The sequence below is a fragment of the Astatotilapia calliptera genome, chromosome 4, assembly GCF_900246225.1.
Source record: "Astatotilapia calliptera chromosome 4, fAstCal1.2, whole genome shotgun sequence".
In the NCBI taxonomy this organism is placed as follows: Eukaryota; Metazoa; Chordata; class Actinopteri; order Cichliformes; family Cichlidae; genus Astatotilapia; species Astatotilapia calliptera.
Window position 1 is genome coordinate 19148507 of NC_039305.1, and position 25668 is coordinate 19174174.

At 37.4% G+C, this 25668-nt stretch overlaps 1 pseudogene and 1 gene segment (V, D, J or C); both read right to left on the bottom strand.

Annotated features, from left to right (window-relative positions):
* Window positions 1-1165: 1165 nt before the first annotated feature.
* LOC113021548 (immunoglobulin heavy variable 3-30-3-like) lies at window positions 1166-2101 on the bottom strand. The segment is given in 3 exon segments: window positions 1166-1205; window positions 1628-1937; window positions 2046-2101. Coding segments are annotated over 3 exon segments (396 nt in total).
* A 5491-nt stretch (window positions 2102-7592) lies between these two features.
* LOC113021549 (immunoglobulin heavy variable 3-23-like) lies at window positions 7593-8995 on the bottom strand (annotated as a pseudogene).
* Between the last annotated feature and the right edge of the window lie 16673 nt (window positions 8996-25668).

The window sequence follows — 25668 nt, forward strand, 5'->3', positions numbered from 1 at the left end:
TGCTACAAGCGTGTGTGTGATGCTGTGTTGCTAATTACTGAGTATTTGCACGGGTCTGTCAGTGGTTTGTATCACTGTGTGGTAACCTTTTGCACAGTAATAAACAGCTGTGTCCTCAGGCTGCAGATTTTGTCCTGCTATTGTCACTGTTTCATGCTGAACTTGTTCTTTAAAGCACCATTTTTCTCAGTGCTCCCATCAGACCACATGCAGAAAATGCAGTCCATTTGTTTTCCTTCACGCTGTCTGATCCAACATGTTCCATAGCTACCATCAGTCAGAGAATAACCAGATACCTGATAGGTGATGGTCATAGACTGTCCAGGCTGCATAACTCTTGAGTCTGGCTGAATAAGATCAATACTGTACACTCCTGTGGAGACAGAATCAATATTTAAGCCATTATTCATTGAAGTATTTAGCATTTCTATTCTATTTAGTGGTATGAGTTCAGCAAAGCTTCTCACAGGATATAGCAGCTAGCAGTAATATCAGAGCTATGGAGAACATGGTTGATCTTGAAACTGAACTGATGTGAGCTCTTCTGTTGCAGCCACACACAGTTTTAAGGAAGTGCTTTATGTTCATTTGAATAAATGGACTGTGCATTTGCACAAAGGTTCAGTGACTGATGACAGATGACAGGCATATTAAATAACATTTTGTCAATTTCTTTTTGATTTGCTGCATTTTTTCTTAATATACGAAATGTGTTTTTTTTTGTTGTCCCTTTCAGTTTTCAGTCTGTTCATCTGCAGATACAGCAGCAGCTATGGATTATTATGCTTGCATCCCAATTGAGTTCTTTTTCAGGTGCCTGTCTGACCTAGGCCTGAGGCTGTAGAGGTCAATCTGTGGGACTCTCATGGGCTTTTGATCACTGATTCAGTTTCTGCCAGAAAAGAACTGACAGTGTCTCATAAATAATCCATAACATGTCTAAAACTTGACTTGTGTTTATCATTGCTTCAAAGTGCTGCACAGGAACAAAATGCAGCTTCTTCAGTGCTCTTTGTGTGCTTTCTTGTGTCTTCTGTTCCCTTATTGATGCAGTCACACACTCTGCTTCAATTCTGAGGAAGAGCTTGTTGCTAATTTGAATGTACAGTTGGTCTGTGTGTTAATTTTACTTTGATTTGATTGATGATTTAATAAATAATTGGCTTTACTCTCCGTTTTTCTCTCCTCGTAAAACAGTTTTAATGCTTGAACAGATGTCAGGCAAAGAATGTTTCCCATTCATGTTTGCTATTTGAACATAATCAATAGAATAAAATGAAGCTTCAGTTTTAGCTGAACAAAGATATTGAAATCTTGTGTTTACTAACAACTGTTATAATGATTTGGTCGCTTTCCATCATAGTTTAAATGCTATTAGAGCTTCCATTTGAATAGCTGGGATGTCTGGTTAGGCCTGAAAGTATCCTCACAAATATAGAGGAGCTGCTTGTGATCGTTTTAACTGACTGCCATGTTTTATTAATTCTGGATACCTTTGATAATGACATCACTTACATGATGGCACTAGAGGAGAAAAGAATGGAGAGCATAGCTGAAAGATGCATGAGAAATTAAGCATAATGAGGAGTGTAGGATATTGTACAGGAGCTCCAACAACTTAATTCACTGTGAGTCTCGAGCACAATAATAAACAGCAGAGTCTTCAGTCTTCAGACTGTTCATCTGCAGATACACCTGCTGTTTGCTGTTGTCTCTGGAGATGGTGAACCGGCCTTGGACTGACTGAGAATAGTAGATGTAAGCACTGTCATATCTGATATAGGCGATCCACTCCAGTCCTTTTCCAGGAGCCTGTCTGATCCAGTGCATGCTGTAGCCTCCAAAGTTAAATCCAGATGTTGTACAGGTCAGTCTGTGAGATTCTCCTGGTCTTTTAACTGCTGGTTCAGATTCTGTCAGAGTCTGACAATCTGCACCTGGAACCAGTCACAAACAGGAACATATTAAAAAATAAACATAAAGTATATTGATGAAAAATAAATAAATAAATAAATAAATAAATAAAAACAGAGAAAGAGTGTCACCTGCCCAACACACAGTTAAAAGTAGCAGTGCTGTCCAATAGTCCATGTTTAACTGTGTCGGCCCAATGTTGTGTCAGACTCTGTAAGCTGCCACATAAGTAGAGGTGGAAGACAATGTCACATTTGCATTTCCTAAAAGTAGGAGAGGACTAGCAAATCACAACAGTGACCTTTACTTATTCAACTGATCTCATGTTACCAAAACTTTAAAGTTATCACAGGTTTCTTCTCAAAAACACATTTACAAAAGTTTATATATATTTTTTTTTAAACCGCAGCTGTTTTTATAAATAATGTAAATAAGGTATGTGAAACTGTGGGATTCTCCAGGCCTTTTAATCACTGATTCATTCATTTTTAATCCTGCTGTAGATATTGCCATGTTAACCATTCCACATGCTCAAGCCTTTTTATTCAGTTGTGAAATTTTAGGAATATATTACTTTGCATTTGAATCAAGATGTAGACCTGTGTTTCAGAGCTTATGTAATGCTCACAGTACAGATACTATGATTTTATAGAATATGGTAGATTACAAATAATAAAAAGTGTTTAAAACAAGCTGAACCTTTGGTTGTTGACCCAGTGTTTTGAGTTAGTGTATTTTTAACTTTTTTTGTAATTTATTTCTAAGGATGGTTAATGTTATATTGGTTGATTCATTCCTTTGGTCAGATTTAGTCTTGTTCTTTTACTCTTTGTGTTTGTGTAATCTTCCCTCAGTGTTCCTCGTCTGTTCCCCGTGTTTGGTCAGTGTGTGTCTTAGTGTGTATTTCTCGTATTTCCTGTTTTATTCTGACAATCTATTGTCCTCCTGAGCTATGTCCCAATTTAGAGGCTGCATCCTTTGGAGGACCCGGCCTTCGTAGTCTACGTGGGCCGGGTCCTTCGAAGACCAAGAAGGCTGGAAGTGCGAGGTTGTGAAATGGGACAATCTAGACTTCAGATTTGCATCACCAGCTGTCCGGTGTCCTCGTTGGCTCTAGTGAGCCTTGACTCAGTCAGCTATGAGCTGATGCGTAACCGACGTCTCCGAAAACGTCGGAGCACTTTTGCAAATATGTGAAGTCTTGATAAACTGAGCAGATATTTGAAGTCTACACAGCTACATTCTTGCCTGAAAATATGTTAAAAGTTTATTGTGTAACCCAGAAAGAGTAATATTAAAACTAAGTAGCTGCCACCATTGTTGGAAACTGGAATTGGCTGGGCTGCACTATGAATTCTACACCTGACCCATCCTGTAAATCTGGGGAAATGAACGACGCATTTGTCAGCCGCATTTGGAGCAGCCTAAGAATTGGGAGAGCCTTCATCGCCTGGCTGTGATGTAATCGGCCTTCAAATGCAGCCCCTGAATTGTGACACTTGTGTGTCCATGTTCAGTTTTGCTTCCCCTGTATTGTTATGCCTGATTTATCCCTCCTGTGCTCCCATGTGTCACCACTCTCCCTAATCCCCCTTGTGTGTATATATATTGTGTGAGTTTCCACCTTATCCCTTGTTAGGTTGCCTGTTCTTCACCCCTTGTGTCTCTCAGGTGCCATGTTCTTTAATGTTTTCCCAGTTTAGGTTAGTTATTGCATTTTGGTTTTTTTTAATTTGTACTTCAAAGTTCTGCCCAATAAGCAGCTCGCCTTTTGTTACACCAGTTCCTATTTTCCTGTGTTGTCTGTGCCTGGGTGCTCTCTCTGCCTCATAAACGTCTGCAGCAGTAACAGTGGTCCATATAAGACTGAGGAAGGATGTTTTGCTCTAGTTTAAAAACTCGTAGTGACATGTTTTCATAGCATTTTATTGTTCGTTTTACTAAATGAATGATAGAAAAAAAATCATCCACCTTACAATGATTCTACAACCAGGAGGAATGTGCAGAATGTGACCCAGTTCATCTTGTTAGTTAGTTTTATTTTATTTATGTATGTATTTATTTTGTGTTTCGTTTTTGGAGTGGTATTGTGAGGTGGGAGCTTGTTGACTCTCCTTGCCTTTTTTGTAAATGCTACCACACACTGCTGGTTACATTTATAAATTTATGTGTGGTTCAGTAGGAAGAGGTTCACTATTAATATCCATATTTACAGAACATTGTATTGTTTTGTGTTGCTGCCTTTTGATTATTTGTGCAGGTCTGTCAGTGGTGTGTATCACTGTGTGCATACGTGCACAGTAATAAACAGCTGTGTCCTCAGGCTGCAGATTCTGTCCTGTTATTGTCACTGTTTGAGCAGAAGTGTCTCTGCTCATGCTGAACTTGTTCTTTAAAGCATCATTTTTGCTTGTGCTCCCATCATACCACATGGTAAAAATCCAATCCATTTGTTTTCCATCCCGCTGTCTGATCCAGTTTGTTGCATAGCTGCTGTCAGTCAAAGAATAACCAGAGACTCGACAGGTGATGGTCAAAGACTGTCCAGGCTGCACAATCACTGAATCTGGCTGTATGAGATTAATACCGTACACACCTGTGGAGACAGAAATCAGCATTTAAACCATTATTCATTTAACTGTTTAGCATTTCTATTGTATTTAGTTTTGTGAATTCAAGAAATCTTCTCACAGGATGCAGCAGCCAGCAGCAGGATCAGAGCCACTGAGAACATGGTTGATGATGAAGCTGAACTCATCTCTGCAGTCTCACTGGAGCAGTCACAGGCTTAATTATGAGGAAGTTCGTGGTGGTCATTTAAATAAAGGGGCTTTGCATTTACATTTGAAAAATTCAATGTGAAGATTCAGTGACTGGTGAAAAATTGGAAATATGTGTATGTTCTGTATTTTTTTGTTATTTTTTTATGTGATACATTTTCTCTTGTGTTTTTTAACTTGGCTTCTCATTTTCACTCTCATTAATTCTAAAAAAAGAGCACTGATGTTCTTGCAAATTTCAGATCCTTTTTTTTTTTTTTGCTACTTTGCATCAATAGGGTAAACTGAAGCTAAAATGTGAGCTTCTCCCTATCAAATATATAATAGTCTTTAAATCCTGAACCAGATTTAAAGTGATTCTATTTACAGTTACTTGCAATGCTTTTTCTTCAAGAATTTAACAGCATGAATTTCTAGAAAGATGTGGAGAAATTATTTCAAACTGTCAGTATTTCTGCATCATTCTTTCTCTCCTTCACCATCTGAGGAGTGAACCCCAAATGATTCCCACATAAGACAAACAAATTAATTATGCCACCACGGTGGTTTATTACGTGTGATGCTTACATGATCACCTTCATGATGACATTAGGTCAAACAAGAATGCAGGATATAGCTCAGGGAATAAGAACAAGTCACAAGAATTGCCAGAGACACACTAGACTGTGAACGTCCAAGTATTGGTTTCCATAAAAATAGGTACAAAAGTAAAGAGACTGTGTAGACACCTGACATAAAAGCTTTTGTTTCTTATATCAAAGCAAACATGGCAGTTTCAGGTGCTTCTTAAACATTGCCTGGACATCGTTAGACTTTTTAAAAAAGATTAGAAAACTAACAGTCTAATCCTTTATTAATGCTTTGTTCTTTATTCACAATTGCATAAATATAAAATTCTTCCATCATGTAAATGGCTAAAACATTCAACAGCAAGTACAACACGTTGCGTGATGTCTCAAGCAAAAAAGATTTCAAAGCACTGAGTAAAGCCTGTGTTTAACTTTTTTTCTTTTTTACTTAAAGGAAAATAAGCAAAACTAAATAAAGAAAAGTTCCTTGAGAAAGTAATATAGACCACTCAAATGATGAAAACACAAACTTTTGGATTCACTGCTAATCTAAAAAAGCCAATTGACAGCAGTATCAGTATCATTAAATATTATTAGTATTAGTATAAATAATATTAGTATTTATCATATCAGTGCAAACTATATAGCTCGTCTCATTAAGAGCAAACCTGTCTTGAACGCATCAGCAATAAGAAAGCTCCTACTGCCGTGGTGTTCTCATTGACCAGACTGTTTAGACTCTGAAAGGTTTTTGTACACATCTGTTGGTTTTCTGACTGTGTTTACCTGGTACAGTAATACACAGCAGTGTATTCATGCTGCAATTCACTGTGCTGCTGGAAGAATCAGATGCAGATTAAGAATAAATTGTAATCAAATAAAGTTCCCACATATCTTCAGAAAAGACAATTTCTGTAAAACACCTGTAAAACTGAAAATAACTTTGTCTTTTAAGACAAGCTCTAACTTTAGGAAGACATTTCTATTGTGTTAAGTAGTGTGAATCTGAACTGATGTCAGGTTTTCTGTGCTCTTAATGATGCAGTCACACACAAGGTACAACCTGTACAAGTCACTAACACACACATTATCAATTATCCCAATCCTGGAATACTGCAGCAGAACCCATGCTGGCACAGGGGGATCATGCAAACTCCACACATACGAGTCCAGGCTAATTAGCGTATTCTATATGCTGTATTTTACATGCCTTTATTCATTGTAATGTTACCACATGACAACAACCTTAATTCAAATCACTGAGATCAGATTGTTTTTGTCCTATTCCAGTGTTTGACAGTATTTATGTGACAATATTTGATACCCTGAATGAAAACATATTAGGAATGTTTTGGAAAATCATTCAGTATGAACACTGCAATCTTGGATGAAATTTATATGTGTCATTCAAAAACATAATAAAATATTAATATCTTGTTATATACCTAATATATAGTATGTTTTGTCTTGGGAAATGACAAAATTGCTGAAGTCTCATAAAATGTTGTACTCATATTTCAAAGGCCTTTACAACACATATAAATGTTTCTCAAATGGATAAGGTAGCTTATTTGAGTAGTTGTTGTACAGGTCTCCTAATGGTTTGTGTTATGATGGTTTGAATCTCGTCCATTGTTAATTGCCTTTTTTCCACCATTTTTGTCGCAACACATCATCATGAATAAAATAAACACCACAAAATAAATCAGTAGTATTTCACGAGTTACGTTATTATTGAACTTTGATTTTGATGTTATTTATCTTTTCTAGTCTTTTGGTTTCTTTGTTAGAGTTCTGGTTTCTGACTGTGCTACTTAGTTGCTCTGTCTCCGCTGTATCGCCTTGTCAAGTCTTCATCTCTGTGTTATGTTTCCTGTTTTACTTGGAAGTCTATGTCTCAGGTTATTGTATCAGGTTTTGCTTCCCCTGTCTCATTAGCCCTGATTTGCCCCAGCTGTGTTTCCCTTCTGTCTCTCATTCCCTGATTGCTCCCTCTGTGTATTTAAGCCCTGTGTTTTCCTTTGTCTGTGTCGTGATCTACTGTTTTATCCTGCTGTGTGTTCTGCCTGTCAGGCTGTTTTGTAGTTTTCTGTTTTGTTTTTTTGTTGTGTTTTACAATAAATGTCAGTCTGAGTTTACCTTCCACTTCCATGAGCCTGCACTTTGGGTCCTCTCTTGCCAGCACACGGCTTACATATAACAGGTAGTACAAATAAAAAGTTAAACTGAACCATATGAACGACTCAAAATAAGGACAATAATCGTGCAAGAAACCTGTAGTAATCAGGAGATAGTATTGGATTTTGTACAGCTGCTCAAAGAACTTGAGTCACTGTGGTTGTCGAGCACAATAATAAACAGCAGAGTCTTCAGACTGTTCATCTGCAGATACAGCTGCTGCCTGCTGTTGTCTCTGGAGATTGTAAAACGGCCTTGGACTGACTGAGAGTAGTAAGTAGTGCTACCACTGCCCCAGATGTGAGCAATCCACTCCAGTCCTTTTCCAGGAGCCTGTCTGATCCAGTTCATATCATAGCTGCTGAATGTGAATCCAGAGCCTGTACAGGTCAGTGTGTGGGAATCTCCTGGTCTTTTAACTGCAGGTTCAGATTGTGTCAGAGTCTGACCATCAACACCTGTCAACAGAAATAAACAGGACAATAAAAAAATAATTTATTTTTAAGCTAGAATATAATGAGAACATGTAATTAGTTTTTGAGTTCTACCTGCACAGCAGACAGTCAAAAGTAGCAATACTGTCCTACAGCCCATCTTGTTTAACTCTGTCTGTTCATTTTCAGCAGGCAGATAAGTAGAGGTGAAGACATCTAAACATTTGCATTGACTCCACCTACAAAGTAGGAGAACAGAAGTAGGAGAAGTGATTAATCATTAAAAAGCTTTTACTCAAATTCACGTGAATTCAAATTCCAAAAAAATAACACGTTTTATTCCCACATTTACAAAATTTATAAAATTTTAAGTGTGAACAGCTAATAGCTGTTTAGGAAAAATGTTGCAAAAATACTACTTCATACCTGTCAAGCTGTTATTTTTTGCATTTTTCAAAGATTTAACTAATGAAATTGCACAAATAATGTGTTTATGCAACAGACTGGTAGTAAGAAAGTGTCTAAAACCCTAAAAAGTTAATTCTGTTAGTCTGGATGTTGTGTTTTCAATGGGGGGAACTCGTCCAAGTGACTTCTTTAGTCTCAGCTGAGTGCAGGCTTTCCCAACCTTGTAAACAGTGCATTTGCACAATGGCTGAAACTAGCACCACTTATCAACAATGTGCTGAGAGGTTAATTCCATGTTTATTAACAAATTGTCATTAACGCTGATCACAAAGAGTTGGGGAGTGGCTTGAATCACAGCATTGTAAGATGCTGTGATTGCATAGATGGTCTTTCATGTTTTTACATAAATGGCTTCCCTGACTCCCCGCTCAAACCTGTCACGGTCGGACGGCCCTTTCCGGACGACCCTGCTTGTGTTTATGTTTTCTGTATGTGTTTGCTTCTCCCTCCCTGGTCCTCGGGGTTGTTTACGGAAGTGCGCGCCGTGGGAGAGGCGTGTCCTGGCGACTGTCGTCATTGGGAGTCCCCCTTCGCTGTTGCCAGCCCACCTGCAGCTGATTACCTGACCAGTGGTTGGTAATCATTCCTCCAGGCTAGAAAGGGGTATTTAACCTGGACTCACGGCGACAGTCGACGTGGGATTATTACTCCGAACTGGTACAGTCTGTGCGAGCAGTGTGAGTGTGTTATTCGGCTAGCGTGTGACTAACGCTGGATTTTCCTTCTTCCTCCAGGAGGGGCGAGCGGAGAAGCGAGTTGGGGAGCACACACACGAAGGGAGTTACTACACGGAACGCACTGGGAGCAAGGGACGAGCATGATTGGAAAATTGCACTTTTGAATGGATTGTTGGACTTGTCTGTTTCACTGTAAATAAACGCACTGTTTTTCTGTGAGCAAGAACCGCGCCTGGGTCCCTCTTTTCCGTGACAAAACCAGTGTTCCTTCTTGTCCAGGATGTGTGCATCCTCATCACTGAAAGAGTGACCACCGGCCTGTAGGTGTAAATAGGCTGGCCTGCCGAGTTAGCCCTTCTGTGTTGTGTCATCTTCTTGCTAGAGGTTGTTTGGTGTCCACAATCTGTAAATAATGGCAATTCTCCTGGCACTTAACAGCATATACTACATACAGTACAAACTGTATATAAACCATTTAAAATTGGTTTGTAACTAATTGTTGATAGTCTGTTTATCTATAGACAGAAAACTGGCTCCCGTGTGGGAGGATGCTTTTGATAAGTGGTGAATGATAATTGGCTGAACCAAAAAAAACCCAAAGAAAATCATCTGGAAATGGTTAGGTAAAGAACCACCTTAAGAAAGACTGGAAAACTATTGCTAAAGAGCACTTTAAAAAATACAAGAAAGTCTGACTCCCTGGAAAGAGGTGACTCAAGACTTTGCATAGTACTGTAAATGTATTTCTTTGATTAGAAATTTTTAATGTCAATGAGTCTTTTTAACTCGATAAATACAGGAGACTTGAAAGTCACTTTGCATGGTAAAAAATTGCAGCGACTTCCTTGTGACAGGAATATTTTTTGTGGCTTAAGAAGACTTGATATCATATATGACGAATACATTTGACATATATTTCACATATTATAGGCCAACAAATTATTTACAGCAGTTAGCAATAAGCAATAAGCATATTGTGACAGTCAGGTCGTGTCCAAATTCATGGGCTGCATCCTCCTGAGGCCGCATTTGTAGACCGATTACGTCACAGCGACGCGCCGAAGGCTGTCCAAATTCGTAGACTCCTCCGAATGCAGCCGACAAATGCGTCCTCCTTTTCCCCGAATTTGAAGGATGGGTCGGGTGTGTCCTTCGTGGCCTACCATATCCCAGAATTCATAGCGCGGCCCAGCCAAACTCCAGTTTCCAACAATGGCGGCCGCTACTAAGTTTTAAAATTACTCATACTAATCTTTCTGGGTCACAAAATAAACTTTTAACATATTTTCAGGCGAGAAAGTAGCTGTGTAAACATCAAATATCTGCTCGGTTTATCAAGATATCGCATATTTGCAAAAGTGCTTCGACGTTTTCGGAGACGTCTGCTACCCACCAGCTCGACAGCTAGCCGGGAGCTCGAGGGTTACTGATGCGGCCGAGAACGGCACAACTCCCAGCACATCATTTTCAGATCACCGCGGACTCTCGCTGCTCGGGTTAAACGTAATATATAAGTCACTTAGACAACCTAAAAATTTTATTGTTGGGCTTTTTTCAGTGTTTTGTTTGTTCGTGAGTAAATCGGTTTGGCTGAGATTAAAGTTATTAGATTAGATTAGATAAAATAAAACTTTATTAATCCCCCGGGTGGATTCCTCCTTGATTTTTACACAGCTGACTAAATGTCAAACAGAAAACTGATTAAACAGAAGTATGAGACAGTTGAGAATTTACGCCAGTGTCCTGTTATACTTTAAAATAGCAAGGATCAGACGGCTGAGTTTATTAAACTCCACCGAGACAGCGGTGACGCTAATCAGAAGGCTAGACCGTCCAATTTCACGGCCGTTTACTTCCGGCCTACCCGATCTTCTGAGGACCCGGCCCACGTAGACCGCGAAGGCCGCGTCCTCAGGAGGATGCAGCCCATGAATTTGGACACGACCTCAGTCTATTTTTATATACTGCTTATTAGGACACTCTTCTTTTCTTTTTAATTTAACATGCACTTGGGAGGATTTTGTACAGCTGTTTAACTAGTTCCTGTCAATGTGAGTCTCGAGCACAGTAATAAACAGCAGAGTCTTCAGTCTTCAGACTGTTCATCTGCAGATACACCTGCTGTTTGCTGTTGTCTCTGGAGATGGTGAACCGGCCTCGAAATGACTGAGAATAGTAGATGTTGCTACTGTCATAATGGCTTGCAATCCACTCCACTCCTTTTCCAGGAGCTTGTCTGACCCAGGCCATCCAGGTGCTGCTGAATGTGAATCCAGAGGCTGTACAGGTCAGTGTGTGGGATTCTCCAGGCCTTTTAATCACTGATTCAGACTCAGTCAGAGTCTGACCATCAACACCTGTAAAATCAAAAAGACAATAATCTTTTAAGACAGGCTTCGAAAGTTCTGACTGTATTAACACAAAAAAGTTTTTGACCTGCCCAGCAGAGAGTTAAAAGCAGCAACCCTGTCCTGCAGTCCATCATTCAAACTGTGAGTCCACTGATCTGTCATCGTCTCTACAGGCAGATAAGTAGAAGTGAAAGACACCTCAGTTTTGCATTGGCTCCTCCTCACTGCACGGACTGAGCTGAAATGAGTGTGTACATTGTGTTTGCAATGCATATGCTGAACAACTGTTTTCATAATATACTCATTTCTGTCAGGTACATGAAAAAAAAAAAAAACAGCAAACAGAAAAATCAAAAAGGCACTTAATATGCAATTGTTAGGTGTTGTAATGAGTGTCAGAGTTTTCCTATAAATTGAAATATTGGACTAGCAAGTGTATTAACAGAAATTAGAATAAAAATGATTTTAAAATAAGATGGAAAATATCTTCCTTGTTGAAGTCTACATAGTGACTTTTACACTGTACTAAAGCAAAAAAAAAAAATAATCAACAAAAAACCCCACATTGAGCAGCAATGAAACCTCTGTGTAGATAACTAATGAATGAATTCTTGGTCTTCGTCTTTTCTAATTACTGTAATTCTAGCAGCCAGCATCTTATCACAATTAAACTCCTCTGATTACTTCATGTCACTGGGAAAATTTATACAACATGTCAGTTATGTTTTAATAATAGGTGAGTTTTTAATCTCCTTGCCCAGAAGATTTTCGAAAGGCAGAGGCCATCTACTAATGAGACACATTTTGGCTTAGGAATGTTTGAATAAAGCATGTTCTATACGTGCACCCTACAGGCTCTAGCATTTATCATAACATGTGAGTTTTCTCTCAGTAACCACCTCAGCCAAATTACATTACAAAAAACCCCACAAAATATTGAATAAGTCATTTAGAAACTTGGTAACCTTTTTAATAAGTTGTGATATTTTATTAATATACTGAAAATATTTAGTTTTAGCTCAAGCTGCTGTGGTAATCACAGGACAGATACTACAAAGCTATGATTTTATAGAATATGGAGCATAACTGCAGATTTCAGACAATATAAAGTGCTTGAAACAAGCTCAACCTTAAACATCTGCAGCAGTAATAGTGATCGATATAAGACTGACAAAGGATATTTCTCTGCAGAATAAAAGAATTAATTTTTGACACATTAAGGTTTATGTGTAGTGAAGTGTTTTCTTAATACTTTAATGTTCCTTTTGCTAAACGAATGATTAAAAAAATGCCAATGATGGGTCGGAGGAATGAGGAGGGTCAGAGGAGGCATAAAGAGGCGGAGCAGCACATTTTAATGTGGCACAATTCTTATTGTTAATTATTTTTATTTTATTTTATATTGGTTGAGATTTATAGTGTGTGGTTCACTAGGAAGAGGTTTATTTGTTCAGATCAGTTTATAGTTTGAACCAAAGTTAGTTAAATATGTTTACATACTAATAATCACTAATAATCATATTTACAAAACACCTAATGTGGTGTGTTGCTGGTTGCTGAGTATTTGTGCAGGTCTGTCAGTGGTTTGTATCACTGTAAGGTAACGTGCACAGTAATAAACAGCTGTGTCCTCAGGCTGCAGATTCTGTCCTGTTATTGTCAGTGTTTGAGTAGAAGTGTCTCTGCTCATGCTGAACTTGTTCTTTAAAGCATCATTGTTGGCAGTGCTTCCACCAGACCACATGGTAAAAATCTAATCCATTTGTTTTCCTTCCCGCTGTCTGATCCAGCTTGTTGCATAGCTGCTGTCAGTCAAAGAATAACCAGAGACTCGACAGGTGATGGTCAAAGACTGTCCAGACTGCACAATCATTGAATCTGCCTGGATGAAATCAATACTGTACACACCTGTGGAGACAGAAATCAGCATTTAAACCATTATTCATTGAAGTATTTAGCATTTCTATTGTATTTAGTGTTGTGAATTCAGGAAATCATCTCACAGAATACAGCAGCCAGCAGCAGGATCAGAGCCACTGAGAACATGGTTGATGATAAAACTCTTCTGTCCTCTCATTGAAGCAGTCACAGGCTTCACAGTTGTGAGAAAGTTCATGATGGTTATTTAAATAAAAGGGCTTTGCATTTGCATTGCGAAAATTCAATGTGAAGTTTCAGTGGAATTGGAAAATTGTCTACTTTCCATATTTTTTTTTCAGTTCATTTTTTATATGCTACATTTTCTCTGGTGTAAAAAGTGTGATTTTTCTTTTTAAACTTGATCTCTCATTTTCAGTCTCATCAGTTCTGAAAACTAGATCAGACTATATAGATCTGTACAGATCTACACTTCATAGATCTAGAGAAATGAAAACATTACTATAGATCTCACGTCTCTTTTTGTTTGTGTGAGGAGAAATTTGTTAGAAGGCAAAGAAACTTACAACTCAGATATCTATTTTTTTTACATGCGCATGGGCGGTCACTGCTCAACAGATGTGACACAGAGAAACTGCCCAGGGCATTCAGAACATCCTTTATTTATACTTCATGCAAGTTTCCACAGCAGTAGGAGTGGCATGTATGGAACTGATAATATTTCCTTAAAAGGAGAAAACCTTTTGCTTATCTGCTGAAAAAGGAGGTAACTTGGTATGTATAGAAATTCAGACATTCCCATAAAAGGAGAGAAAGAGAGGGAGAGCGCCAGCTTGTCTGTTAAAACAGGAGGTAGTATCGTATGTCACCGCATTCCTCTACACATATGGCTTCAATCTCTCTTCCTGTGTTGGTTCCAATTCACAAGCTCTTCTTCCTTTAAATGAAGCTACAAATAAACATAACACAAAACCAAAAAATCTTATATCAGTTTGCTACTTTGCATCAATAGGATAAACTGAACGTGCATTTTGAGCTTCTCACTATCAAAAATGTAATTGTCTTTTTACAGCTATTTGCATTGCTCTTTCTTCAAGAATTTAACAGGATGAAAAAAAAGTTCTAGATAGATGTGGAGAAAATGATCAAAACTGTGGGCATCTCTGTGTCATTTTTTCATTGCTTTATTGTCACAGGCGTGAGCCCAAATGATTCCCACATAAGTAAAAAAAAAAAAAAAAAACGAATTACCATCAGCCTAAGTTTGCTCATGTGATCACCTTCAGCTCAGACAAATATGAAGAACTGCCAGAGACACACCGGACTATCAACATCCAAGTACTGGCCATTTATTTATTTATTAACCTTTATTTAACCAGGAAAATCCCATTGAGATTAAAAACCTCTTTTTCAAGGGAGACCTGGCCAAGATAGGCAGCAGCAGGTGTCTCACAGTTACAGAAATTACTCAAACACAGGCAGCAACAACACACATGCAACAATAAGTGAAAGAATACAAATAAAATAAACTAAAATTCAATAAAATTCAAATAAAAAAAAATCAATAAAAAAAAATCAGTTAAAAATCAGTTTAAACAAGTAAATGGATTGTGCAGACACCTCTGAAAATGTGGGTTTTTTACTTTGCTCACAGCAAACATTTTGACGTCAGATAACCATTGGCTGCTAGTCATGGTTGAAAAATAGTTTCAAAATGAAAGTTAAACCTATTTCCAGATGTTACTTAAATGTCACCTTGAGGTGCTTAGACTTTCTATCAAGACAAAGCTTCTGTTTAACAACTGGTTTCTTACTTAAAACAAAATAAACAAAACTAAATAAGAAAAGTGCCTTGAGAAAGCAATGAGAAGAAAAAAAAATATACCACTCGAGTGATGAAAACTCACAGTGTCACACTTTTGGATGCACTGCTAATCCCACTGAGCCAATTGATTCCACATTTATTTGACAGCATTCCTGTGTTTATGATGCTGAAGCAAGAATTGCATTAAGTTCACAATTTAGTTTAGTAGAAATATAAAATAATGGCAGTATATTTATGTGGAGGAAGCATATCACAATATTAAATGGTGCTTTTGTCCTCTATATGCATGTTGAAATTAACACTGCCATTGAGAAAGGCAAAGGAACTAATTTCTATCTGATGGAGGCTTTTAAAAACTTTACATCTGAAACTGTGTTAAATTTGGTTTCTCAGTACTATTCACTGAACTCTATAGTGGTCTGAGAGCACCTCCTCTGGTGACTCTATGCTACAAATGCCACAGTAACACACAGGCACTGTGTGTTACTGTGGCTGTGGGGTACAGTTATACACAGCAATGTCTGCAAGTTGCAGATTCTGCCCTTTTAATGTCAGTGTGTTGATAGTGTAGTCCATTTAAAAAAAGTAAAACCTTCAAGTAGCTGCTACGAAAAGTTTAAAAAGAGTTTAAAAAATAATTTACTGACATATTTTTGTAAAAGTTACATTAATAAAGAAGAAGAAAGAAGAGCTTCTGGTACTGTTAGTATAGGATATTTTTAGAGTCACACCCAGCTGCTAAGAACAGCTCAATTCCAGGGTTGATATTAGATTCTAAAAATTATTATGAGATACTAGTGGACCAGAATTACTACCAGCAGTGCCTTTTTCAACTTCTCCACCTGATTCACAACTTCAGGTAGCACCGCTGCAGACAGAGAGACATATGTGAGTCAGTTTTTTTTTATTTGTTATTTATTTTCTGTTGGTAAAAAACAGTGTTTGTATGCCTATTTAAATATAAATTTAATGTCGTTTTTGGAAATGGTAAACTGCCCTTTCAACAAACTCTTTATTCATATCCCCTTTACAGCACATGTATGGATGTGTGTTGTATGTTGTTGAGTATTTGTGATGGTCTGTCAGTGGTTTGTATCACTGTGTGCCTACGTGCACAGTAATAAACAGCTGTGTCCTCGGGCTGCAGATTCTGTCCTGTTATTGTCAGTGTTTGTGCAGAAGTGTCTCTGCTGACGCTGAACTTGTTTTTTAAAGCATCATTTTTGTCAATGCTCCCACCACCCCATATGATGAGAATCCACTCCAGTTGTTTTCCTTCACGCTGTCTGATCCACGCTGTTCCATAGCTAGTTAAAGAATAACCAGAGACCTGACAGGTGATGGTCAAAGACTGTCCAGGCTGAATAACCATTGAATCTGGCTGAACGAGATCAATACTGTACACACCTGTGGGGACAGAAATAAACTTTGTCTTCACTCATCTGATTATTCAGCATTTCCACTGTATATATATATTTTTTTGAGTGAATCCAACAAAGTTTCTTACAGGATCCAGCTGTTATCAGCAACATCAGCGATAAAGAGAACATGGTTGATCTTGAACTTGAACTGCTTCTCTCCCCTCAGTGATGCGGTCACACACTTGACTTCAATTATGAGGAAGTTCTTGATGTCTATTTGAATAAAGGGACTCCGCATTTGCATTTCATTACATAATTTTAATGTTTAATTTTTGTTCTTTGCCAATATGAATATGTTGACATCTCTTTGATGCTTGTACATATGCGAGCCATTCCATCCATGGCTGCAATTTGAATACAATTTGTCAGAAGGTTAAACTGCAGCTGCACTTAAAACTAATCAGACACCGCTCAAGATGAATGATTCTGAAAGTGTGCATATGTTTTGCATTTGTTGTTTGTTGTGCTCTTTCTACAAGAATTCACCCAATTAAAAAGTCGTTCTGGGCGGAAGAGTGAGAGGTATCCCAATTGTTTTCCTAGAGCCCTGAATATGATGAACACAAGATGAAGAACTGCTTATCATCAGTCTACCTGACCACAGGGTTTGGTTAAATATGAAGAAGAGGAGCTTGTTGCTGAGAATTTGTGCAGGTCTGTCAGTGGTGTCTTCAGGTTCCAGATTCTGTCCTGTTATTGTCACCGTTTGAGCAAAAGTGTCTCTGCTCATGCTGAACTTGTTCTTTAAAGCATCATTTTTGCTACTGCTCCCATCAGACCATATGCAGAAAATCTAGTCTATTTGCTTTCTGCTCTGCAGGTAATCTTCAACATGAGATGAACCATGTTAACTGTATCAGAGTCACTGTAGTGAGTTTTGGGCTTTTCTTGCTAATAATTGTATTATCAAGTGCGCAGAGTTTCACTGAATCACCTGAGTGAACATGAAATCTCACTCCAGTAATGTTAATTTTTGTATGATTTTGTACATCTGCTCAGCTGGCTTGAGTCACTGTGGATATCAAGCACAATAACACACAGCAGAATCATCATTTCTCAGATTGTCCATCTGCAGATACACCTGCTGTCTGTTGTTGTCTCTGGAGATGGTAAACCGACCTTGAACTGACTGAGAGTAATATTTTCTGGCACCAATACCATTGTCAACCGAGGCAACCCACTCCAGTCCTTTTCCAGGACCCTGCCTGATCCAGGCCATAGCGTAGCTGCTGAATGTGAATCCAGAAGCTGTGCAGGTCGGTCTGTGAGATTCTCTTTTAAGCATTGGATTCAGATTCTGTCAGAATCTGACCATCAACACCTATCAAGACAAAAAGTAACTGCTGTAAATTGATAGGTTTTTGAAAACAATTTTATTGCATCCTCACCTGCCCAGCATAGAGCTAAAAGCAGCAGCCCTGTCTTACAGTCCATCCTGATAAATTGAGTCCTCTGTTGTTACCTCTCTCTGCAGTCAGATAAGTAATGGTAGAAGACATCTGAGTTTTGCAAGGGCTCCTCTTTATTGTAGGATAAAGCTGTAATATCGACCATCTTTTTTACTCTGTATTATATACATTTTACATTTAGCTTGTGCAAACTTAAGTAATTTCATGAATAATGCAAAGGCTTTTTTATTTTTACTTCTTGACATAGTCAGAATTTTATAATTGTAGTTTTTTAAAATTTTTTAAGTTGTTAAAATTCTTTAGTGCTTAAACATCAACAATAAAAACAAACAACAACAACTTCAATACTACTACTAATAATAATAATAATAGCAAAAAGCAGTAGTTGTTTTAATGACATGCTCAGTTCTCTGTGTCACAATCTGCTACTGCAGAACAGAGTCGGACCCAAACGCAGACAATCAACAGGCTGGAACTTGGGTTTAACAGAAATGAGCCGTTTATTCAGAGGCTGCCTGAGAACAGAAACAAAAATGCAAATAGAGAAGAAACTAAACACAAAACACTAAGAATCTAAGACATGAAACACAACCATGAAAACTAGGAGCTAGGAGACCTGACACTACACACACACACATGCACACACATGCAAACACAGCTGGGATGAATAGACTAACAACACAGGGGAAGCAAAACTGAATACACTTAACATGGGAGGTAAGACTGTCAAAATAAAACAGGAAACAGGGGCCGGGAGGAAGGAAGACACAGGAAACTAGACGGGTGGGAAGAGACACAAAAGGGGGGAGAAAGAAAAAGTTAAGGAAGAGAAACAAATGAAGAGAGAGAGAGGGACACGAAAGGAGATGACAGGTTAGGGAGATAAAAAATAAATAAATAAATGCAAGACTAACTAAAGAAACTTAAGTTATGATAATAATAATACAGAAGGACTCAAAACTCAAAATGCTGGGTCCAAGACACAGAATCATGACATGCTGAGGCTCCTGGTAGGACAGACAGGACTGCTTCCCAGGCAAAAGAGCAGCTTGGGAACGCAAATTAAAAGACTGGTAATTTCAGTAAGCTAACTCTTTGTGTTGTTTAGGATTGTAAACAAAATATCCAGCTGTCATTAGAAGATTATTGTGGCCGAAAGAATCCACAGTTGGTGTCAACAAAGCTGATTTTTTCCTTTTTAAAGCACTCACATGTTATTTCAAATTTGTATGAGGCCTTAAACAACCAGGCTGAGATGTTATTCCAGTAGTCAGCCTATCCAATTGTCTGATCAGGAATTCTTAACTGTTCCATGCTCCAGAAGTGACCATGCTTTTGAGGTTATATATTAGTCCATCATGTTGGTTGAATCTGTGGTTTCTTTTAAACAACTGCTGAAAACTTATTTTTATAATTTAGCTTTTCTCCCATTATTTTTGGTCATAGTTCAGATCTAATATGTGTATTAAGGTGTCATGAGCTGTCTGTGTGGTGGGCAGAGTGAGGAACCCACACAAGAAGGAATTGGGGCACAAACGACACAACTGGGAATATTTTACAGCAACAACAACAATAATAATGATAATAATAGTAATGATGATAATGTTATTTAGCACTTTTCAAAGTCCTATACAGTTGAAAGCAAATAAACAAAAGAAAATAAAAGTTAAATGTTGATGCAGACATAAAGACACAGAAACAAGTAACACAGGGAGCAGACGGTGAGTCCAGCATAACATACTTCCAGTCACACAAATGATTTTAAACTATGGCCCAAAACATTAAAAGATTAAACACTTTTAACACTTTCCCATGAGCAGTCTTTTAAGTGTCTCGTTATGTTTCCTCTGAAAAAAATAATTTTCGCAACACCTTTTTATTTTTTTTATTTTATTTTTGTGATTATATGTGTCAGAGTAAAATTCCAATAAAATCAACATAATACGCATTCCTTCTAAATGATTTGTGCTGCTGTTAAACTGTAGCACTCGATAGCACTCAATAATAAACAGCAGAGTTTTCAGACTGTTCATCTGAGCAGCTGATGTCTGTTGTTGTCTCTGAAAATTATTTTTTTAAGGTCAAGATCAGGTTTTTTTTTGTTTGTTTGTTTGATTTTATAATCTAAGGTGTAATTTTATGATAACAAAACAACTAAATCTCAAAATGAAAGAGTTAAAAACAATAGTCTTGTCCTACAGTGTGAATGTTGGGCTGTCACTTTTGTTCATGACCTGACCTGAATGAAAATGAAATGTCATTCAGCAATTATAAGTATTAAAGGATTTTGTACAGTCACTCAACTGACTGAATTTGCTGGTGATATCAAGTACAGTAATAAACACCATTTTTTACTGTTCTCTCTGGAGATAGTAAACACCCTTGTACTGACTGAGAGTAGTATTTTCAATAATACTATAATTGTCAAGTCTATGTCTTGTGTGTTGCTGAGTATTTGTGCAGGTCTGTCAGTGGTTTGTATCACTGTGAGGTAACGTGCACAGTAATAAACAGCTGTGTCCTCAGGCTGCAGATTCTGTCCTGTTATTGTCACTGTTCTAGCAGAAGTGTCTCTGCTCACACTGAACTTGTTCTTTAAAGCATTATTGTTGGCAGTGCTCCCATCATACCACATGCAGTTAATCCAGTCCATTTGCTTTCCATCACGCTGTCTAACCCAACATGTTCCATAGCTGCTATCAGTCAAAGAATAACCAGAGACCTGACAGACGATGGTCAAAGGCTGTCCAGGCTGCAAAACCCTTGGATCTGGTTGGATGAGATCAATACTGTACACACCTGTGGAGACAGAAATCAACATTATCACCATCATTTATATGAATATTCAGTGTTTCTAATGTGTTTATTAGATTGTATCCAGCAAAAGCTCCTCACATGATCCAGCAGCCAGCAGCAGTATCAGAGCAAACATGATTGATGCTGAAGCTGAAATGGTGTGAGCTCATTGGTCCTCTCAGTGAAACACAGAATCACCAATCCCCTTTTCACCACTTTTTCATTTGCATATTTTTAAATAACTTATATTTACATATAATATTAGATGTTATTGTTGACCAGAGAAAGTGCTTTTATTTTAATGGCATGCTTGTGTTTTTATTTAATGTGACCATGTAAATGATTAGCTTAATAAACCTTTTTTTTTTCTTATCAATTATAAAGCTATGTGAAATAGAATGTAGTTTATTTTCATGGAAACTGAAAACAGAATATTTTAAGTTTTGCCACTAAATATATTATTTTATTATCAGCATAGACCAATGACTTTTGATAAATTGGTGTAACAAAATGTAAACAAAACAAAATCCAGGAAGACTAACAAATGCCAGCTCCTCTAGTGTTCTGGTTGTTTTGCTGAAATCTAACGAAATCTAAACCAATCAAATCGCCACTAAGTAATCTTTAAATTACAGCTTTTAGTTCGAAAGCTTTAATGTTATGAATACAATTTTTAAAATTCTCCATATTAACTTTTACTTTTAACCCTAGAACACTATCGCTGGGTGATTTACACCCAAGCAAATACATTTACATGATTTCTCTCTCCTGCAGCTGTTTGCGTGTCGAGGAGCCTGTGCCTTCACCAGGAAAGTCTCAAATGTCCCAGGAATGGGTGGACCAAAGACCAGCTTTCCAGAGTCATTAATTTGTTTTAGGAGGGTTTTTTTTTTCATTTTGTTAGACATGGCACAGTTGAAAGTAAAAGAAGACCACTCTAATTTGTCATGTGTTGTCATATTTTGATATATTTGATTACTTTTTATTGGTTATATTATATCGGGTAAAAATCACCCGGCATTAGTGATTGTGTTACTATTTATAGCGATAGTGTTCTAGGGTTAATGGGGACAGAAAGACATAATATTTTTAAATCTTTAAGGACAAAATATGCTCATGTTACCTTTATAATTTTGAAGTTTTTAAATTTAAAGAAACTTTAAGGAAACTGCTTAAGGGATTTTTAAAGCAATAAAACATTACCATGCAATTATTAGTTTAGGATTGTGCCATTTAAAATGATTACTGCATTTTGTAAAATATCCTAACAAATTCACTGTGAGTTTTGAACACAGCATTCAAACAGTCTTATTGTCTTTATAAAACAGTTGCTATCTGGTGTCGTGTCTTGAGACGACATGTCTATAAACCTGTCTTGAAACGTCTTCGCAATTAGTGAGAGTACCATCTGGTTTTACTACAGTCAGTAATCAGGAACGATTTACCAAAGTGTTTCAGTGTTTAGTCAAATACTGCTTGACAAATAGTAAATCTGGAAGAGATTGCCTTGAAAATGAACTTTTTTCGTCCCAGTCCAGAGTTTTCTGTGGGCTCATAAGTAAAACCACATTTGACACATGCCATTCACTGTCTCTGGAGAAAGACTATTTAAATCAGAAAGAACATTTACAAGTGAACCCAAGCAGAAACCTTCTTAGCATGAACACTGACTATAAAAACTCCAGTACGTACTACGGACATGTATTGTTTTTTTTATTTTTTATTTCATTTTTAAATTCATTTAAAAATACTAGATTTCCTAGGTCTATGAAGGAAAACTTGGCATAGCTCTTCTTCTTCTTCTTTTTGTGTTTTTTAAAATGAGATCCATATGAAGATTCTTTGACTGTAGAGGAAAATGTACAGTGTCCTAAAATAAAATGGTGGAACTAGATATTAGATTCCCTACTGAATTTGTAAGTTTGCTCACTTACAAGGAAATGAATCTATTTTTTTCTGATAGTTTCATTTTAATGGAGAAAGACAGAATATCAATGAAAAATTTATATATATAAAAAAAACACATTACGTAAAAGTTCTAGACTGATTTACATGTCACTGAGTGAAACAAGTATTTGACCCTCAAGCAAATCTTAAGTTAGCAGTTAGTGACGAAACCCTGTTGATAAGCAGGTTTGCACTCATCCCAGGAGGAATTTTGGACCACTCCTCTTAGTAGAACCTCTCGAAATCTTTTAGGTTTGTTGGTTGCTGCTGTGGAACTTTAAACCTCCTCCATAAATTTCCTATAGCTCTGAAAACTGACTTGGCCACTGCATGGCCTTTAAATGCTTCTTAAGCTATTGCTTTGTTACATCAGCACTATGAGTCAATGTCATGCTGAAAAACTCATCCACAACCAATCTTAGTGTTCTGGCTGAGGCAGTTCTCATCCAAGACCTTACAGTACATGGCCTCCATCCCTTGGCCCCTCAGTGTGGGGGGTGACTTGAGTGGCAAATAAATGATTGCTAGCAAATATTTGGAACGTGTGGAAAATCTTTAATAATACACAGTTACCATTGTATTTCTATTTTATTATGTCTCCAACAGACTCCTCTAATTCATACTGTAGTCATTCATATTCAAATTTATTGTGTGTAGTTGTGTGTCTCTGCTTGCTGAGTATTTGTGCAGGTCTCCACTGGTTTATATCACTGTGCGGTGACGTGCACAGTAATAAACAGCTGTGTCCTCAGGCTGCAGATTCTGTCCTGTTATCGTCACTGTTTGAGCAGAAGTGTCTCTGCTGATGCTGAACTTGTTTTTTAAAGCATTATTGTTGGCAGTGCCCCCACCACTCCAAATAGTGTTAATCCATTCCAGTGGGTTTCCTTCACTCTGTCTGACCCAAGCTGTTCCATAGCTAGTTACAGAATAACCAGAGACCTGACAGGTGATGGTCAAAGACTGTCCAGGCTGCACGATCCTTGAGTCTGGTTGGGTGAGATCAATACTGTACACACCTGTGGAGACAGAAATCAACATTATTACCATAATTTATCTGACTATTCAGTGTTTATTAGAGTGAATCCACTAAATGCTCCTCACAGGATCCTGCAGCCAGCAGCAGTATCAGAGTGAACATGATTGATGCTGAAGCTGAAATGATGTGAGCTCATTGGTCCTCTCACTGAAACACAGAAGCACCACTCCTTTTTAAGTAACTTTTTCATTTGCATATTTTTAAATCAATTAAATTTAAATCAATTTTTATTTATCTTTTTGACCAGACTGCATAGTAAAGTGTTTTTTGTCTTGTTTTATTTGTTTTCTTTAAGGACTTAATAATGAATTATTTACAGGTTCAAACTAAACATTTTTGACTGTTACTGAGTATTTGTGCAGGTCTGTCAGTGTTCAGCCTCTGACTGACAGCAGTTATCAGACTGATAAACCTGAAGTCCTGTTTTGTTTTAAATGAATTACAACCATGTCAAATCAAATTTGTGTTTATTTCCATATAAACTGAACACAGTATGATACAGAGCATTTTAAATAATATTTTACTACCACTGAATGTTTTTCAATATAGACAAAGAACTGAATTATGAAAAACATTCTTAACAAAAAATAAAATAAATATTTATTTCCGTACTAACACATCTACTGATTCTGACTCCAGTGAAGTAAGGATCTTTTCCAGAACAGCTAAAAACAGGCACAGAGTTTAGTTGATGGTGTATAAGCAGCATCCAAAGTTCAGTTTTGCTTCCTCCTCTGAAAACCAAATGTAGTTTCTTGAAATGACAAAAACATACAAACAATTTGCACTTTTGGACTTGAAGAATAGCAGCAATGCTAAAGGTACTAGTTGGTAGAATGGGTAGGACTGCCTATATTGATGTATCCAAATAAAGGATTGAGACTTAAACTGTTGTTTAGTCTTTCTTATTTTTAAGATGTTTGTATTTGTGAGAAAATGAAAATAAAGATTTAACATGAATAGCTAATAAATATCCCATAAAATGAACATTGAGTTAATTGCAAAGTCTCAGAAGCATAGAAAAGTAAAGTTAATCACTTTATCCTCTTAACTTTTTTAACTGAAGTTTACACGATGAACCACAACTCTGCTGATCTTGCCCTTTTCGAAAAGAAGATACTTGACAGCACCTGCCCTCTAGTGGTCTGATGGGAGCAGCAACTGTAATGTCTCTGTTCTAAAATATGCATATTTCTCTCAGTGATACTTTGACAGTAATAATAGCAAGAAAAATGTTTTACATGTAGTCACTGTCATATGTGATATTGTCATTAGTAACCCTCTACAGTCCTTTTTCAGGTGTCTGTTTGACTTAGACAAGAGGATTTACTGACTGTGAATCTGTTGGATTCTCTAGACCTTTTATTCACAAGTTCAAACTCGCAGTCTGACTGTCAGGACTTGTAAAATATAATAATTTACAATAAGTCGGTAATAAAAAGATCAGGCATAACATTGTAACCACTGACAAGTGAAGTGAATAAATATAATGTCACGAGTGCGTGGGACATTTTAGGGAGCAAGTAAACATTTTGATGCCAAATTTGATGTATTAGAAGCAGGAAAAATTGGGTTTGAGGATTTAAGTAAGTTTGATATGGACCAAAATGTGATGGTTCGACGAATTCTCTCCCCTGGTCTGGCTTCAGGGTTGGACACCTGTAACCCTGTCCCAGGCAGGGTACACTGGTCCTGAGATTTAATTTTATCCATAAAGGTTCAATATTACAGCTACTGGTATTCCCGCTCTGACTTGTTTCCAGCAAACTCCGCCAGTCCAAACCCCACTGTTGAACCACTTAAGTTGTACAGTGGGTGTTGAACACCTTTGGTCACAAACTAGTGACTGAAAGAATAAGATCGTGGATACAAACGGCAGAAATTAGTTTTGTTTGAAGAATGGCTGGACTTCAGTCGTTCGAAATGGGCTCAGAGTAGAGCTTCTGCTCCTCCATATTGAAAGGAACCAATTGAGGTGGTTT